We start from the raw sequence: 18,403 nt of genomic DNA, 5'->3' as shown, positions 1-18,403 counted from the left end.
GGGGTCCCTTAGGGTATTTTAGGTTGTGGGTCTCAATTTAGGAAAGATGGAAATATCTAAAGTGCCTCTGATTAAAAATAAAAAAATTGCCTCCAGTGATAATGGATTACCCTACGACTCATAGGGCCTCCTTATGAGTCGTCACCACGACTTATAATCAAAGTAGTACCTCAAAGCATCCTTACTAGTTCGGTCACGAGTCTCACTCTATAAATCATGACCAAACTATATGACTCATATAGTCACAATAGAAAATATGGGCAGTCACACTGGTGAGACTATGAGTCACACATTACAACTCATAATGTCTCACCATGACTCGTCAAGTCCCAATAGTAGTCAGGATAGAAACTTAGGGAAATATTGGATAATTTACTGTTCAGGCTACGATTGTACCTTACGACTCGTAAAGAGTTATCATAAATCATTATGTCCAGTCCTTGTCTGGAAAGTAAGCTCATAATCAAGAAATTTTCCAAGGACCAAAATTCAGGGTGTTACAGGAGGGTAGTTCAGTATCCCCTAAGGATCATTTCATCTCTTACCTCAAAGCCAGAAAGTTAATATCAAAAAGGCGTATCTATCACTTAGTTCGAATTAAAAATACTAAGTCCAAAAACCCAACCATTCAGTAAGTTAATGTAGTTAATGAGTTTTCTAAAGTCTTCCTAGAGGATCCACTCAGGGTACCTCCTGACAGAGAAATAGAGTTCGATATTGATCTTCTTTCAAATACCTTGACTATCTTTATTCCTTCCTATCGTATGGCCCCAATTAAGCTTAAAGAGTTGAAAGAGCAGCTTAAGGACCTCTTACATAAGGGTTCATCAATCCTAGTGTTTCTACATGGAGTACTTTAGTTTTATTCGTGCTCAAGAAGGATGGTACTCTCAGAACGTATATAGATTATAGATAGTTAAACAAGGTAACCATCAAAATAAGTAACCCACCCCTAAAATTAATGACGTTTGACCATCTTCAAGGTTTCCATTGGTTTTCAATGATTGATCTCAGATCGAGGATCACTAGTTGAAGGTCAGGGAGCGTGACATTCTGAAGACTGCTTTCAAAACCCAGTACGGTCACTTTTAGTTTGTGGTTATGTCTTTTGGACTAACAAACGCTCCTGCAACCTTTATGGATTTAATGAACAAGGTCTTTAAGCAGTATTTAGAAATGTTTGTCATCATCTTCATAGATGATATCTTGTATATTCTCAAAGTGAGAAGGAGCATGCATACTATTTGAGAATAGAGTTGCAGACCCTTAAGGATCGTCTACTTTATGTAAAGTTTATTAAGGTTGAATTTTGGCTAGAGTTTGTTACATTTTGGGGACGTGATTTTGGGTGCCGGTATTTATGTAGATCCTCAGAAAATGTTGTAGTGAAACACTGACCTAGGCCTATTACTACATCCGATATTTAGAGCTTTCTGGGTTTAGATAGTTATTATAGGAGGTTTGTTGAGGAATTTTCCTCAATAATTGCACCACTGAATAAGTTGAAAAAAAAGAAAGTAAAGTTTATATGGTCAAATAAATATGAGAAGAGCTTCCAAACGTTGAAAGATAGATTAACTTTAGCCCCAGTGTTGGCTTTGATAGAGGGGTTAGACGAATTTGTGGTGTATTTTAATGCCTACAGAGTTGGGTTAGGTTATATTTTGATGAAAATTAGGAAGGTAATAGCCTATTCCTCCAGACAGCTTAAAGACCATGAGAAGAATTACTCAACTCATGATTTAGAGCTAGAAGTTGTTGTGTTTGCCCTGAAGATTTGGAGGCACTATTTGTATAGTGTGCATGTTGATATTTTCACTAATCATAAGAATCTCTAATATGTATTTACGCAAAATAAGTTGAATCTTCGTCAGAAAAGGTGGTTTGAGCTATTAAAAGATTATGACATAAATGTACTTTACCATCCGGTTAAGACAAATGTGGTGGCAGATGTGTGGAATAGACTGTCTATGGGTAGCATGGATCATGTGAAAAAAAAATAGCAGAAACTGGCCAAGTAAGTGCATAGACTAGCCCATTTAGGTGTATGTCTGCTTCATATAGATAATGGGGGTGTAGTGGTTCAAAATAGTTTAGAATCATACTTAGTGGTGGAAGTGAAAGAGAAGCAATGTAGTGGTCCCATAATTAGCCAGATATTGGATGTAGTTCAGTAGAAAAAACTTGAAGTCTTCTCCCAAGGGGAGAGATGGTGTCATTCGTTATCAAGGTCGGCTATTTGTTCTTAATTTTGATGGATTGAGAAAAAAGATATTAGATGGGGTACACTTTAGGATATTGGCTTTCCTACTTAGAAGTGGGAGGTTATTAATATAGAATTCATTACTGGACTTCCTCTCACCAAACGTCGGTATGATTTAATTTGGGTCATTGTGGATTGAATAACCAAATCAACCCATTTCTTGTCAATTAAGATCTCAGATACAACAAAAAATTATGCTAAGATGTATATTCATGAGTTGGTAAGGCTCTATAGGATTTCCTTGTCCATCATTTCAGATTGAGGTATGCAATTCACTTCCCAATTTTGGCAATCATTTCAGAAAGGCCTTGGTACAAAGGTGAAGCTTAGTACAATCTTTTATTCCCAGACAGATGGTTAGGTTGCGCATACAATTCAAACATTGGATGATATGTTGAGATCCTACATGATGGACTTCAAAGAAAATAGGGATGATCATTTAACCTTGATTGAGTTTTCCTATAAAAATAGTTATAATATTCAGATGGCTCTGTTTGAAGCATTGTGTGATCATAGATGCAGGTCACCTATAAATTGGTTCAAATTTGGTGAAGTAGCCTTGGTTGGGTAGAATTATATTGTTGGAGCTATGGATAAAGTTCAGTTGATTTGTGAGAGGTTGAAAATCACTCAAAGTCGTCAGAAATTATATGCAGATGTGAGGAAGAGAGAACTAAAATTTGAAGGGGGTGATTGGATATTTTTGAAGCTGTCACCCATGAAGGGAATAATGAGATTTAGAAAGAAGGAATAGCTTTGTCCCCAATATATTGGTACTTATGAAATAGTGAAATGCATGGGAGAATTTGCTTACGAGTTAGACCTTCCCTCAAACTTAGCGATTATCCATCCAGTTTTATATATGTCGATTCTAAGAAGGTGTGTTGGGGATCATCTTCAGTAGTTCTCATAGAGAATATTAGGGTGAAGTAGATCTTGTCCTACAAAAAGATTCTTGTTCAGATCCTTGATCGATGGGTTTGAAGGTTACTCAATAAAGAGGTTGCTTCAGTGAAAGTTCTTTAAAGAAACCAAGCAGTTGAGAGAGTGACTTGGGAAGTAGAGGCATACATAATGACTCGATATCCTTACTTATTCACTTCTAGCACAGAGTTAGTATGTGGTAAGAAATTCATCCAAGTCTAATCAATTCATACATATCCTTAACCTTAATATATCAAGTTCGTGTTGATTGAGTCATTTAGTTATGAGCTTATGCTTAAGGTAAAAGGTTTTCGTCTTAGAGTAAAACAAATTTCATATCTTAGCCTAGCGAGCACGTGAGATAGTCGTTATTCCTTCCCAACCTTCATTCAAGGATGAATGGTCCCAAAAGAAAGATAATGTTAGACCCCAAAATTTCTTCGATTTTATTTTGATACCTCCTTCGTGTTTAATGGTGATTTTTAAGTTGAATTATGATAATGAATGATAACGGGACCACTAAAAAGTGTGTTTGAATTTTTAAAACGTGTTTGGGGTCATTTCGAGACCCCAAACCAGTGAGGGTCCGCAATAAAAGCGTGTCATGCTCTGAGCATTTCACGATAAGGGTGTACTACACCCTTAGAGTGGCACGATAAGAGATTAATACTGTCAGAGTTCTACTTACACTTGCATCTAGTAAAGATTAAAATATGTGGTAGATGGACATAAAGAATGCCATTATGCATGGAGAATTGGATCGGGAGATCTACATGTGTCAACCAATGGGTTTCTAAAGTCAAGATCGTCCAGATTATATGTGTAAGATTAGAAAGGCACTATATGGATTAAAGCAAGCTCCAAGGCCATGGTATGGTAAGATTTCTGAATTTCTTACTCACAGTGGTTATTCAGTAGCACCGGTAGATTCCAGCTTATTTGTGAAAATTGCAGAAAAAAAACTAGATATTATGCTAGTATATGTGGATGATCTAATCCTAACAGGAGATTATGAAGAATAAATTCTCTGAACTAAGAAGAATTTTTCAATCCGCTTCCAGATGAAGGAACATGGACAACTCAATCATTTTCTTGGATTGGAGGTTGATCGCAGTGAAAAAGGAATTTGTTGTATCAACAACAATATGCCAAAGATCTCTTAAAGAAGTTTGGGATGTTCAATTGCAAACCAATCTCAACACCACTGGAGTCAAATGCTAAGATTTGTTCGCATGAAGGGACAGACTTGGAAGATGCAATAATGTATAGACAATTGGTGGGTAGTTTGATCTTCTTAACTTTAACAAGACCCGACATCTCTTATCCAGTTGGTGTTATGATTCATTACATGCAAAGTCCAAATAATTCTTATTTGGAAGGAGTTCGTTGAATCTTGAGATATGTGAAAAGTAAACTTGGCTATGGTATTTTGTATAAGAAAGGTGAATATTGCAAGTTATGTGTTATTGTGATGCAGACTATGCCAGAGATCATGATACTCGATGCTTAACTACTGGATAAGTATTTATGCTTGCATCAGGAGAGGTATCATGGTGCAGCAAAAGGCAACCAACTGTGTCTTTATCAACAATAGAAACGGAATATAGGGCAGAAGTAGTTGCAGCTCAAGAAAGTAAATGGCTCATACAATTAATGAAGGACTTACAACAATCGGTGGACTATGCAGTGCCTTTGTACTGTGATAATCAGTCAGCAATTTTCTTGGCTAAAAATCCAGTGTTTTACACAAGGACTAAGCATGTGGATATACATTACCACTTTATCAGGGAAAATGTCTTGGAAGAAGAGATTGTTTTGGATCATACTAAAATAGAACGTCAAATTGCAGACTTGTTCACAAAAGGTCTTAGTTCCAACAAGTTGGGCACTTTTCGCCAGCAGCTAGGCATGGTTAAGACAGGAAGCTGATGTTGAGAAGGGGTGTTAAAGTTGTGCAACATCAGTCTTTTTAAATTTGACCAAGTCTGCAGTAGGCTATTTTTTAGCTTTAGTTGTTAGGTTGCTTTTTTAAGTATGTTGTTGTTTTCCTAGTATTTAGAGTTGCAGATAGTGTTCCTTAAGTTTAGGAGAGTTTGGTTAGTGCAATCTATTAGTGGTTTAGTGGGATTACATGTCTGTCTAATTTGCAATTTTTTATTTAAAGAGTCATTAACAGAATGAATAAAATAGTTGTCCATTTTTCTCTGCAAACTGTATCTTTCACTTACTGTAATAATTGAACTTATTTGTTCTTTTAGTTCTTCATGCCACACCCAAGGGGTTAGAAATGTTTGTTTTATTTTTTTATAGTTTGGGTCGAGGGCTCTTTGTTCTTTTACCTATTAAATGACTTCTCAATCATATTTAACATAAAACCCACCCTCTTAACTCATATTACACAACCTTTCTTATCCCAAAACCATCAAGAACACAAAAGAAGAGTTTTTCACCAAAAATCAAGCTTGCAAAGTTTCTAATTCGAGATTCCCTCGAGAAACTCACTAAGTCCAGGTATGTGAGTTTTGAACAAGGATAACCATTTATCTTTGTGCCTAAAAGCTGAGTTTGTATCAGAAATTTGAGATTTTTACAACTAGGGTTCATACCAATTTTTCTTATGCTTGAGTTTATGATGTTTGATCATAAGTTGCACATTGTTTTGTATATGTTTTCATGCTTATTTAAGTTTTACCTATTATAATGATCTCAAGCATTGAGTTATGACATTTTGATATGAAGTTTCCATGTGTTGATAGAAAATTACAATTTGAGCATTGAATATTCAGTTTATAAGAAGTTCAAGTTTACTAGTTTGAGTTTCAAAAGCATTTCAGTATAATCACAGTTTTAGTTTTGATATGAGATTTCAGACTAGCTGTGAAGTTCACATAAAAAATTAAGATTTTGAGATAGAAATAGAAGCACATTGTGTTTCCAGACTTATCAGCTCATATGCTTATATTTTAAGGTGAACTTCATAAATAGCGTACGAAAAACAATATGTGTTTTGGGAGTAATATCTAGCACCGAGAAGGAAATGCAAATTTAATGCATTTTATTTTCTAAAAACTACGTGCCACCGTAGGTTATTTTAATTTGTCCTAATGGGCATGTCATTTATGTTATTCAGCTTGTCCAATCGGACATGGTTAGGTGATCACCATATTTAGCTTTTATACCCTGACAAAGTATATTGGGCCCTTTCAATGAGGGTTTGAGTCATTGAACTCCATGTTTCTCACATGATTTATGTTAGTTACGAAATATGCCATAGAAAAGAGGATTTTAGAAACTAAGGGGTCATTTGGTTGGAAAATAGTTATCCCGAAATAATTAATTTCGAGATTAGTTATCCCAGAATAACTTATCCCACCATCTATATGGGATAACTTATCCCATCACTATGGTGTAAATGGTGGGATAAGTTATCTCGGTATTAACTAATATCTCCAACCAAATATGGGATAAAATAATCTTTTATTTTATTCCGAGACTACTTATCTCTTATACCTCACACTAAATGACCCCTAAGTGTAATGATTCACAATTGTTGTTCATATATTATTTTATGAGTTATTCTTTATGAGATTGCAGCTTTCCCTCTTATTTATGATCAAGGTGAGTCTTTTTACACTTAGCATGCATGATTTGAAAGTATGTTCAGGTTCAGTTTTACTTATTATATTCACCTTCACATACTCAGTACATTCCAAAAGTACTGACTACATATATGTCTGTGTGGCTACATTGTTCCATAATGTAGGTTCGGGTATTCGTCCCCAGCAGCATGATTAACTGTGGATACCACTTCCTACATTCAGACAATTGGTGAGTCCTCATAGTTGAAAGGCCAAGCTTGTTTGGTTCCAGATGTTCAGTGTTATTATTTCAGTTATTCAGTTTTAAGTTTAGATCATCTTGGGTCTGTCTCAATGGTTCTTCAATTTTAGTTAGAGACTTGTCAAGATTAGTTAGACTATACGTTCTTTCAGTTTTTCATAAAGTTGAAGGTTACTGAGTTAGAGTGATTGGATTGAGATTGTTTATCTATTTGAATTCAGTTTATAAGTTTTCTTCAGTTCCTGCACATGTTTCAGTTTATATTTACGAGAGTTCAATTTCGAGTAGATATCATGGGTTAGCTTGAGGCTATACATAGTCTTAAGCACTGTGTGACGTCCAGTGGTATCTTCGAGGCATTACCCTCCCCAACCCCCATACTATTTTAAAATGGAATACATACACCTTTAAGTATTTGGTGGCAAAGAGGGTGTACTCATTCTCTTTGAAGGCATGCGAGAGACTAAAAATAGCTTAAAATCTATTAACACATTATTTTTTAATTGGACACTTTATAATAATTAGTACACATAATAATATAATTCCTCCATGTAAAAAAGAATGACCTACTGTTCTTTTTCATCTGTTTAAAGAGGAATGACCCTTTCCTTTTCTTTGTAATACTTTAATTCCAAAGCATGTTTAAGACCAAAGATTAAAAAATATTTGGATACATTTCACATAACTTTAATTTAAGATCATAAAATTCAAAAATCTTCTTTATTTTCTTAAACGTCGTGTCAAGTCAAAACAAGTCATTCTTTTTAAAACAGAGAAAGTAATAAAATTTAAGCATATAATTTTAAAATTATTTTTTCTTTTTCATAAAATAAAGTCATGATTTATTATATTTCTTTTTTAGTATTTGTGATAACCGGTTTGTGTTGGATAATTTAAGTACAAATCCGACTGGACTTTGGGAAATAATTAATAATTAGTTAAACTTCCAACCAATTACAAGCTCTCATGTGTTAAGTCATAAGTCTAATCATTAGTTTGTTAAGTGAGTGGGTATTTTAAAGTCATACAGATAGATGAAGAAATATTTTAGAGCCTAAAGATAGAAAGAGGATATTTATATAGTATTTTCAATATTTAAATGGTGTAATAGGCCCTATTTCGTCAAAAGTAATGTATTGGATAACCTAGTTGGTTTGGAGGGTGGTTACCCACCCAGTTGACCAGGGATCGATTCCCCCCTCAATGCCTTTTGGGTTTGAGCATGTCGCACAGGGCTTGCCTAGTGCGGTTTACATCCCCATGTGGTTTGTAGGCTATTGCATCGGGGGGGTTTACCCAGTGCGTACACAGTGCTCACCACAGAGTGCTCATCCGAAGGGCAAAGGCCGTGACAGAGGATGTAGCAGCTGCGGGTTTTCCTGGAAAGTTTCAAAAAAAAAAATTATTACATAATAAGAGAAATAATTCCATTAAAAATTTTTACCCCATTTCTAATTTTCAAGGAACATCTTTTTTTTTTTTTTCAATCCTTTGCTCTTTTATTTAACTACACGAATAAAGTACAAGCTATGTTTCCTCCAATAAAGCCAAAGACAGAGACGATCATGACACTAGGGTGTGAAAAAATTGAACCGGCTGATAAATTGAACCGATAAAAATGTTATCAGTTTATTATTATTGAATTAATGATTTATTAATGGTTTTATTTAAAAAAATTATTGAGTTATTAGTTCAGTTTGATTTTTTGTAAATTAAAATACATTATATAGTATTTTGATTGCAGCTAAGATTCGATTTTTTTTTCATGTTAGTTACTACATTTCTATTTTATGAGTATTTTCTTATCGGTTAAATCGAAAACCAAACCATTAAGAACTAAAAACCGATAAACCGAAAACCGATAAAAAATATCTTATTAGTTTGGATATTAACTTAGCATATTTAATAACCAAAAATCGATAATATATAAAATCGAACCGAATCGACCGATGCACACCCCTACATGACACACAGGAGAATCAAATTTGCCACCTTTATAGTTCAAACCCAACTTCGATTGACCCTTGAAAGAATACCTTCTCACAAACCTTTGCTTTGCGTACGACTTTGCAAATTTTCTTTCTATTTTGTTATGTCCTTAGTTTTCCAAATTCATATCTTTTGTACAGGCTTTTGCCATCTATTTTACACTTTTAACTTTGAATACTAATAAGACTTCAAATAAATGTAAGTTTTTCTTTTGCTTTTCAAATTATTTTCTTCCATGCTCTCGGAAGTCCACAACTACATAATGTAAACCACACGAGAAAAGGGGAAGCAATTTCATCGATCGAATCTTGGCTGCCACTTAGGTAGGCGATTAGAAAGTCGACTCATTACCTTTGTGAGAACATGGAACCTTCAAGCTAATGAGCAATTAACTTTAGCTATGATGATTTCAATGGCAACTTAGACAAGGCCTCCACTTTACCGAAGCTGGCTATGTGACGTTCTCTCTTTAGTTCGCTTATTCCTATTTTCGATTTGACAAGAACCCCCATGATTTCATCTGAACTTTAAACAAACCCGGCATGCCACTATCACTCAGGTCAGAAAAAATTGGGGAGAACCGATGAAAATATTAGCACCGTATTTTCACAATGTTGCAGAAGCACTAAGCTGCCCCCCTTCCCCAGTTTTGCACAAACATCCCCTCTTTGTTTATCCTTTCGTTCAATTGTGTATAAGTTTTAGTTTCAAGGTGGGATGGAATAATCGTGCATGCTTGCCCAATGGAAAAATCCTTAACCGGTCTTGAGAAGAATTTTGCTGCGTTCTATCAGATATTTGGTCTGGACTTTCCAGGCACACAGGAAAGAATTCTATCGGACACCAACAACACTAAGCAGCATAGCAACTAACTTACCTACCACAGGAGAGAACTCTGGGTACAAATAGAACTCCATTGTTTGGCCTCCAGTAGTCCTTACTCGTTTGCCATTAGGAACCTCAAAACAAACAATAGCAAAGTAGAAGATGTAGAACAATGCAGCAACAGAAAACATTTTTTTTGCTTGCTGAGACGTCCACTTCCCACTCAGCTATACCCAGTCAAATAGATGCAACCGACATGTCATAAACATTGGGCAAAATCATGCACAGAACTGAGGAAAAACAAATCAAACAGCTAATTTAACACAAATCAATATTATCAGCTATATGACAAGCTCCCACTAAATTCTAGGCAAAACAATGGACAAAGAGGAAATATTTTGCAACAAGTATAAAGAAAATGTTTGTCAGCTACCAAAAGAAAAGATTAAGCATCCACCTTAAAACTGATGAACTTCAAGCCAAAGCCCCCAAAAGCAAAATAAGGACAGCCATCTTTACTCACAAACCAATTTTAGAACTAACAAGTGCTAGATGAACACATCCACCAGTGAAGGAATGAATCAAGAGACCTTCTGAAATGGGGAGCCATCCCTGCTATAGGTATACACTCCTAACAAACAACTTTAAAAAGTTGGTCTAAAACAGAAGGTAAAAAGGAAAAAGAAACAAAAGCTATACTACATTGTAAACCTATATCACCAAAATACCAGATACCAAAATCAACGTTAAACAGAAATGCTAAGCTTCCACACATTATCTAATCTCGCCATACAGGACTGAAGTTCAGCTACTCAACATCTCAACCCCAATAAAGCCCTAGACAAAAATATGATCCACCGCACCAGAAGCTTGAATGGTCCCGGTCTTAGCAAAGACATTTATCGCACAAAGCAACTATTGCTACACCTCAACCCCAAGCAAAATGGGACACAAAGCCCAAAACTCAAATGCCAATCACAATGACAAAAGGTTCATGATTCAAATAACTTAAGGAAGTTAGAACAAGAACAAGACGAATTTGAAATGAGACACAAATCAAGAGAATCAAACTGTCAAATGTACCATGCAAAAATGAGCCCCATGCATCCACCTCTAGGACCAATCAAGGCTTTCATCAGACAGTGCAAATTTCAAGGTAGAAGGGACAACACAAGACCAGGGAAACAAAAGGAAGAGCTGATAATATCTTAATAGCATAGGCGGCAGCATTAGATAACAGAAAATCAGAAACAAGAAGCCACTTCATCAAACAGATAACTTTAGCAAAATGTGCTCCGTTTTCAACATCGTAAACAACTAGATTTGAGAAATGGAACAACATTTACCTGTAAAAGAAAATCTTAAAATTCAAAAAGGAACCAAAGGAAGGGTAGGGTAATATAAACTTCGGAGTGATACTGCCTACATGAGAGACTTCTGATTACAAGTCCCTTCGAAAATTGCAAGTGAACACTATATCAGAAACTCCAAGAACTCATTCAAGGAGAAGAATAAGAGGAAAACTGTTTTGTGAGACAAGACTGCTATGCGTATAGCATCGAGCCAGTTCAACAGTCACATGCATATAGAGTTTTAAAGTCTCCACATACATAATAAAGGCTACTACAATGAAGCAGGTTATTCCCATGAAGAAGTGAATGCAACAAGCTCTCAAGAAGTTATCCCAATCCAGAAATATCTTTATTAAGATTATAGTGATCATTTCAGAAAGAAGCAGAATGGTGCAATCAGAAGGCAGGCACCCATCAAAGGAAATTGAGGGTGAATCGTAAGAAAAATCCATAAAATAATCATGGTCTGCAACCAAGGCATATGTGACTGCTCCAATTCCTGAACCTTCTACATTCCATGAGCACCAACAAAAATCAACACGTTCATACCACCAAAGCAGAGTAAGTTTCATGAGCATATACCAGGAAGATCCTGATGAATAGTGTGGAGTAAGTGATCCTAAATGCCACATCTTTCTATCAGTCAAGGAACTAGAGACTGCAATAGTATTATCTACACTGTTACGCTTGATTCTCAAATGCAAGCAATATGAAATGTGAAACTAGGTCTGGAGACAATTAGAGTCGGTTTCACCACTCACACATTAGAGCCGGATTCACCACTCACACATTCCTCTACTTGTGAAAACCATGCTTCATACAGTTATTTGTGAAAGTTTGTATGAGTGAAATACAAAATATGACAACCAATGACCTGCTATGATACACAAAATCTTCAAGAGAATCACTTCATAGAGTAATAAGACCAATTTTATTTTTTGCACATTAGAGGAGGTGAAACAAAGAAAGGTACATCAAACTGGGGCAATAAACAAATCCTAACATTTAAAAAGCTATCATGAAGATAATTGCAGAATTTTCAAAAATCAATCCAATTGCACCAGCTGAATTTACAAAACTGACATTTATCACTACATAAATACTTGAAAATGAAAGCAAGCAATCCTTTATCAAATGAAAAAAAAAGGGAACACAAGCAAGAAATCATTTAAGCGATTGACTTGGTTCTCATTTAACAGCATTCATAAATGCTTCAGAGGTTCACCAACAAAGGATCTAACCAGAGAGTTTGTGGTAAAAGCAAGGGTGGCAAATTCACGAAAAACGTTAGTTCATCTGGGTTCCTAATAACCATATTCCATAATACGGCAGAACGAATTCCATCAAATCTCAGTGGCAGAGTCTTCAAAATACTTGATCTAGAGAACCCAGCAATTTGAAATTAAAATAAAGAACATTCTGAGAACTATTCAAAGGGCATAAAGAGATTTCATGCGAGTAAAATCATCTTTGAAAAATATGATTTGGAGACCCAAATAATTATAAACTAAAAAGCCCCCTACATAACAAGGCAGATGCAGCAGCATCTGCTGCGAGGACATCTAGGTAGTTTCTTGATTGACAGTGATCAAAAATCCAAGTTAGATGGGAGTTGAGTTATCAGAAGATTGTTTCTTTAAGCAAACAGGAACTTGCAGCAATTATAATTGGAATCTCCTAATTTTACTTCAGAGGATGAAGAATTTGCCTCATCCTGATTGGTCTGCAAATCCTTAAGCTGAAGAACACAAGCGCAAAAGGTGGTCTATTCCTATTTGCCTTATTTCCAAAAATAAGATGTCTTGTTCCGGAAAGTGACCAAAATCCATTTCCACCTATACAATATAAATGCAAACTATTCTTTTTGATCGGTAAAATTTAACATTTTTATTTGCAAGCTATCTTTCGAATCCAACGAGCATCAACATTCTCCCGTAAAGCAGAATTGCAGTTTTCAACTGATTCAAATATTAAGACCAATTGATTCCAATGGGCATGAAATCCAGATTATACAAATATTTGTCTCGAGAACTCTAGCCATTTGATGGACCAGTAAAGAGAAGGCCCCAATACGACAAACAGTAATATTAAGGCATTGATGAGCATAGCTCCTAAGATGAGAACCCACACAGACAGCCATGAATCGAGTTCCAACCAAACTATCCACAGTTAATTTGTGTGCACATAGGGACAACGTCCCGTACAACTTCTTTCCCAAAAATCCTAAATAAATTAACAGAAACAAATCTCATCTCAAGAAAATGATTGGATGGAAGCAAAACGCCGAAGAGCAAAAAGTAGAAAAGCCACTTCTAAGGGAGATATAGCTTGAGATGTCTGCAACCACATATTCACAACAATAAAAGAGATGTTCACAAGGAAATACAAAAATATTCATCCTTACAAGGATCACTAGTCTTCTCCTACATGTGATTCGCTATTCTGCCTGTCAGTAATTTCGGTTTCTCTAAGGGGTCGTTTGGTAGAGTGTATTAAAAAATATAATACATGCATTAGACTTATGTATTATAAGTAACTTGTTTGGTACAACCTTTAAGCCTATGTATAACTAATGCTTGCATTAGTTGCATTAGTTAGACATTTTCATTGTGTATTGAAGTGTGTTTTAGTAATACCACCATTTTCTATGTATCAGTAATACAAAGCATTTTAATACATGCATTAACTTGGTTAATGACAAAATTACCCCTCAAAATATTTGTCAATTCCTTCTCCCAACATTTTTACATTTCCCAATTCATTTTGCCACCATATTCTCCGTACTGTCATGAAAATAAAGGGTGATTCTCCCTTTTCTTCTTCCTTCTACTTCAAACATTGTTTTCGGGGCTTTCAAACACAATGAAAAATCTAAAAACAATTTTGATAAGGTCACATACAAATCTAAAAACAAAATACTAGACTTGGTAGTTGCAGTTAATGGGGCTTTCAAACATGAAAGTGACGGTGTCACTTCTGTCATGTAGTGATGATATCAACATTTTTGTCATGTTAGTGTTCACCCCGGTTGAAATTTTACTGTCACAATGGTAGTGTTCAAAATCCTCAGATCAGAGAAGCAGCGCCACTAGAGCCACGATGGCTGGAATCCATGCATGGCCTGCAGAGAAAATCCGGTGGCAAAACAAGAGTATATACAAATCTAAAGGAGGGTATTTTCATAAACAAACATTATTTTATACAAATAATCTACTGCATATAAATTCTAATACACAGTGTATAAGAAATAATGTCAGCATAAATAACACCAGCATTACTAACTAATACAAGCATAACTAATACATCCCATTCAGCATTATTTTTATACACTCTACCAAACAACCCCTAAGAGACTAAGAATTCGTAGTCACAAAATAAAATATAAGACAAAAGTGTCCAAATTCAAAGTGATTTCTAGCTTCCCGCTACAACCCAAACACCCTCACCCCCCAAAAAAGGGTTCTAGCCAAGTTCGAAATGTCCTAGTTTTCTACTGACCATCACAGTTAAATGTACTCATCCTCACTCCTCCCTGATGGGCTTCAGCTAATTCCCATTGCACAGAACACTTTCTTGGAAAATATCGCAGAAAATCCAAATAATGTTAAAATTAAGATACCCAACAGGATAAGTGATTTTCAGACAAATCAGTCCAGCATAGGATACCAAATTCCAATACAAGCATCTTTTCCTGTCACAAGACATCTAGAAAATGTATCAGAACAAATAAAAAAGGTTAATCCATAGACATGTGAATGCAGTCATCACACTATCAAATTCACATACCATGGGGACCTTCATAATTTGAAGATGCATTGCCTTTTGGGATGAATAGCATAGGCAAGCATCAGGTTTCTTTCTAAACTCTCAAAAGTTAAATGACCCCAGTACAGTAAAAGAGATAACCACGTTAGAAGAGACAAGCAAAGGAGATTAGTGGTGAAGAAGTCAAAGCGGAGAGAAACACACAAACTGTCAGTGATTAGTCATCAAGAAATTCCAACAAATCATTAAACTAGAATTTGAAAAACAATGCTTGAAGGAAATCCCCAGAAACGAATCCTACAAAATGCATAATTAATATCCATAATCCACTGATTTAATGCTGCAACACAAGCTGAATGAACTGAGTGTCTCATCTCTCTGCATAACAGTACAACAAGGTTAAAGATGTGAGTCTGAAACTTCCAACAACTAAGTCATGGCAAAAGGAAAGAAATCAGGTGAAATGCTCCAACACATCAGTCTGCCAAAATAATACAATGTTAATAACGAGAAGCATTAAGAATGAAATTTATCAAGCAACAAATAAATTATGAAATGCTCACTGCTTCACAAAAGAAATAGTGAACAGAAAGGGGGGAAGAAAAAGAAAGGTGAACTAAAAAAGCAACCACGAAAAAAATCCCATATTTTCAGGAATTCATGAACATACAAACCAATACACACACACACAAAAAAACACACACATATATAGAGTTAGGTTCCTGGAGAATTAGCTGTCTGCTGGGTTTCTTTCTTATACTTTCATGAAAGGGTTTTCACTTCTGATCCAAAAAAATAGAGTTGAGTGTTCTTCGCATAAAACACACTCGTCGCCTTTTTCTTGTAAAAAATGAAAAACACATCATTAAATGAAGTTTGAAAAAACCCTAGTAAAATTAGTTAAAAAATCTCTCTGTTGACGCTAGAGTATACGCGCGAGGATGTCGATGTATACATGTGCCTGAAAAGTAAACACCAAACAACATAGAGGAGACCAAATAGAAAATTTGGAAACAGACTTGGTCAGGATTTCCCAACCTAATGGTGCAGGGTGATACAGCAATAGAATCATGACTTCATTTCTGACATGAACTTCTCATATTCTGCATCCGCACCATAAGCAGGCTTCTCTGCAGATGATGGAGGTGTGTGAGCTGGTGGATTTGGAGTCCAGGGAACATTGCTCATACCCTGTGAATGGTTCCCATTGGACTGGGATGCAGAAGGAGGAGGAGGTGGTGGTGTGAAACCATAATAAGATGGATAACTGTATGAAGATGTTGGGTATGCAGGTTGAGCATTAGGTGTGACAGAATTGCCATACACATAAGTAGGAACTGAAGGAGCAGGTGCACTATTCTGAGATTGCACTCCAGGAGGATAGCTTTGTTGTGCCTCACCAGCAGATGTATAAGATTGTTCACCGGAAGAAACAGTCTGAGCAGGGGCACCAGAAGATGCTGCTGGAATTGGAGGAGGATACTGCATTCCATATGGAGGGATGGGTTGACCTGGGACAGGAGGATACATGGCTGAGCCAGGAGAAGGAGGTGGGTACTGGGCATATGGTGGAGGCACAGGTGGTCCCCATGAAACTGAAGCACCAGGTGGGAGATAGCCACCGGGGGGAGCATTGCCAATAGGACCACCCGCTGCATACTGCTGCGACGGATATGCGCCCATGCCCTGATTAGGAACCAGGTATGAAGGTATTGCTGGAGCAGGTCCTGGAGGCACAGTAGGCTGAGGCGGCTTACCTGCAACTCTCACAGCGATTGATCTTCCTTCAAGGCGGTGGCCATTCATGCTAGTTATAGCAGTATTAGCTTGTTCAACATCCGCAAACTTAACAAATCCGTAACCTTTACTCAGACCACTGAGACGATCCTTTATAACTTTAGCCATCACAATGGTACCAAATGGAGAAAATAAATTGATCAAACCATCATCTTCAAGAGTAGGTGGCAAGTAACCAATGTACAAGTTTGTCTCATCAAACTCCTTTGGCTTTAGTACACTTGACCCTAAGCCAGGAAGTGAAGTGGCACCATCATTTTTACTGCTTGCCCAAGGAGGATTGCTTCCTGAGTTTCCCACTCCAAGAGCTAGCGTTGCCGAGTTTTGCTTTGTTAATGATTCAGGAATGGTACCTCCCAATTCTGCCAGAAAATTCTGGTACTCATCATCCATTTTCTTGCCAGTAGTATTTTTCACTGGACAGTCGATAGTGGGATGTCCACCGTCACCACATATTTTACAGAGAACTTCACTCTTAAAGGTGGTGGTGCGAGAAGGACATGCATACTGCCTATGCCCTGGTTCACCACATAGCCTACAAAACTCCTCATCTCTAATAGTTCCATTCAACGCAGCAAGTTCCTTAAGCTGTTGCCTCTTATGTTCATTGAGCACTTCATCAACAGGCTGCAAGAGCTTCTCCACCATAGCAGCAGCAGCTTCAAGTGACTCCTGATTGTCAGCTTCCACCAACACATGTAAATCTTCGTTCTCTGAAGGATCGGGTTTTAAATTCCCCTTTTGCTGGAACCTACCCTCCTTGATCGACCCTTTGCCTCGAATTACAATCTTTGCTCCTGTCTCCTTTTCCATCCTCTTCTGAGTATTCCCTCTTGGACCAATGATCAGTCCAATAAAATTATAACTAGGGTACTCCTTCATGGGAATGTAGAGCTTCTTTTGAAGCTTAGGAGGCCTATAATCAGCAGGAGGCTTAAAAGCAGGGTTTTTCTTAATGATTTGTGATATTATCTCTTGTCTCTCCCTATTCAATTTTTCTCGGGCGCGGTACTCCCTAGTGTTAACCCGAACTCCCATATTATCATATATAGGTTCAGGGGAAGGCGATCGAGCACCATCAGGTCTGTCATCCAAGGGCATACCGGATTGTAATTTCCTACTAATTTCAAGTAATCTACTATTAAGAGCTTGGATTTCAGGATCAAACTCAATACCTCCAGTAAAATCTTTCATGAAATCAGGCAATTGAGTTAGGGGTTTGGGGTCATCGTCGGACCACCTGGACTTCCTCTTTCTTCCACCAGTCCCAGCGGTCCCATCTTCAGTAGGAGGTGGGTCCCAACGGCTCCTTCTTCTCCTTCTACTGCTGGTTTCTTCCTCACCGCCTGATTGGTCCCTATCGTTGCTGCTGTGAGTTTTTGTCAATCCATTTCCGGACAACAGCGGCCTCTGTATCTCGAGCTTCAGAGTAGATTCGCCAATTTTTTGCTCCTCTGATGCTTGATCTGGACCAGAATTTTCAGGCGCCTGAACATGGTTATGATTTTCTTGAGAGTTTTGATTGCTCGAAGGGCTTTGGGAATATGCATCGAAGTAATTGTTGTAGCATGAACCTGTATGATAGGAGGCTAGGGCTTCTGAGGAAACAACAGAGGGAGATTGGCCATCCATGAAAGAGAGTGCGTGA

The 18,403-nt window shown here is 36.9% G+C and overlaps 1 protein-coding gene across 1 annotated transcript; it reads right to left on the bottom strand.

The window, feature by feature from the left end:
• Positions 1-15,106: 15,106 nt before the first annotated feature.
• On the bottom strand, positions 15,107-18,403 carry LOC107863522 (splicing factor-like protein 1; the record flags this gene model as incomplete). The annotated part of the gene is given in 2 exon segments (XM_016709459.2): positions 15,107-15,336; positions 15,997-18,403. A coding segment is annotated over 1 exon segment (2,377 nt), but the record flags the coding sequence as incomplete, so codon positions are not given.

Source organism: Capsicum annuum, chromosome 3 (genome assembly GCF_002878395.1).
Source record: "Capsicum annuum cultivar UCD-10X-F1 chromosome 3, UCD10Xv1.1, whole genome shotgun sequence".
Taxonomy (NCBI): domain Eukaryota; kingdom Viridiplantae; phylum Streptophyta; class Magnoliopsida; order Solanales; family Solanaceae; genus Capsicum; species Capsicum annuum.
Note: the sequence above shows the minus strand (reverse complement) of the source record. Positions and strands in the feature narration are given on the sequence as shown.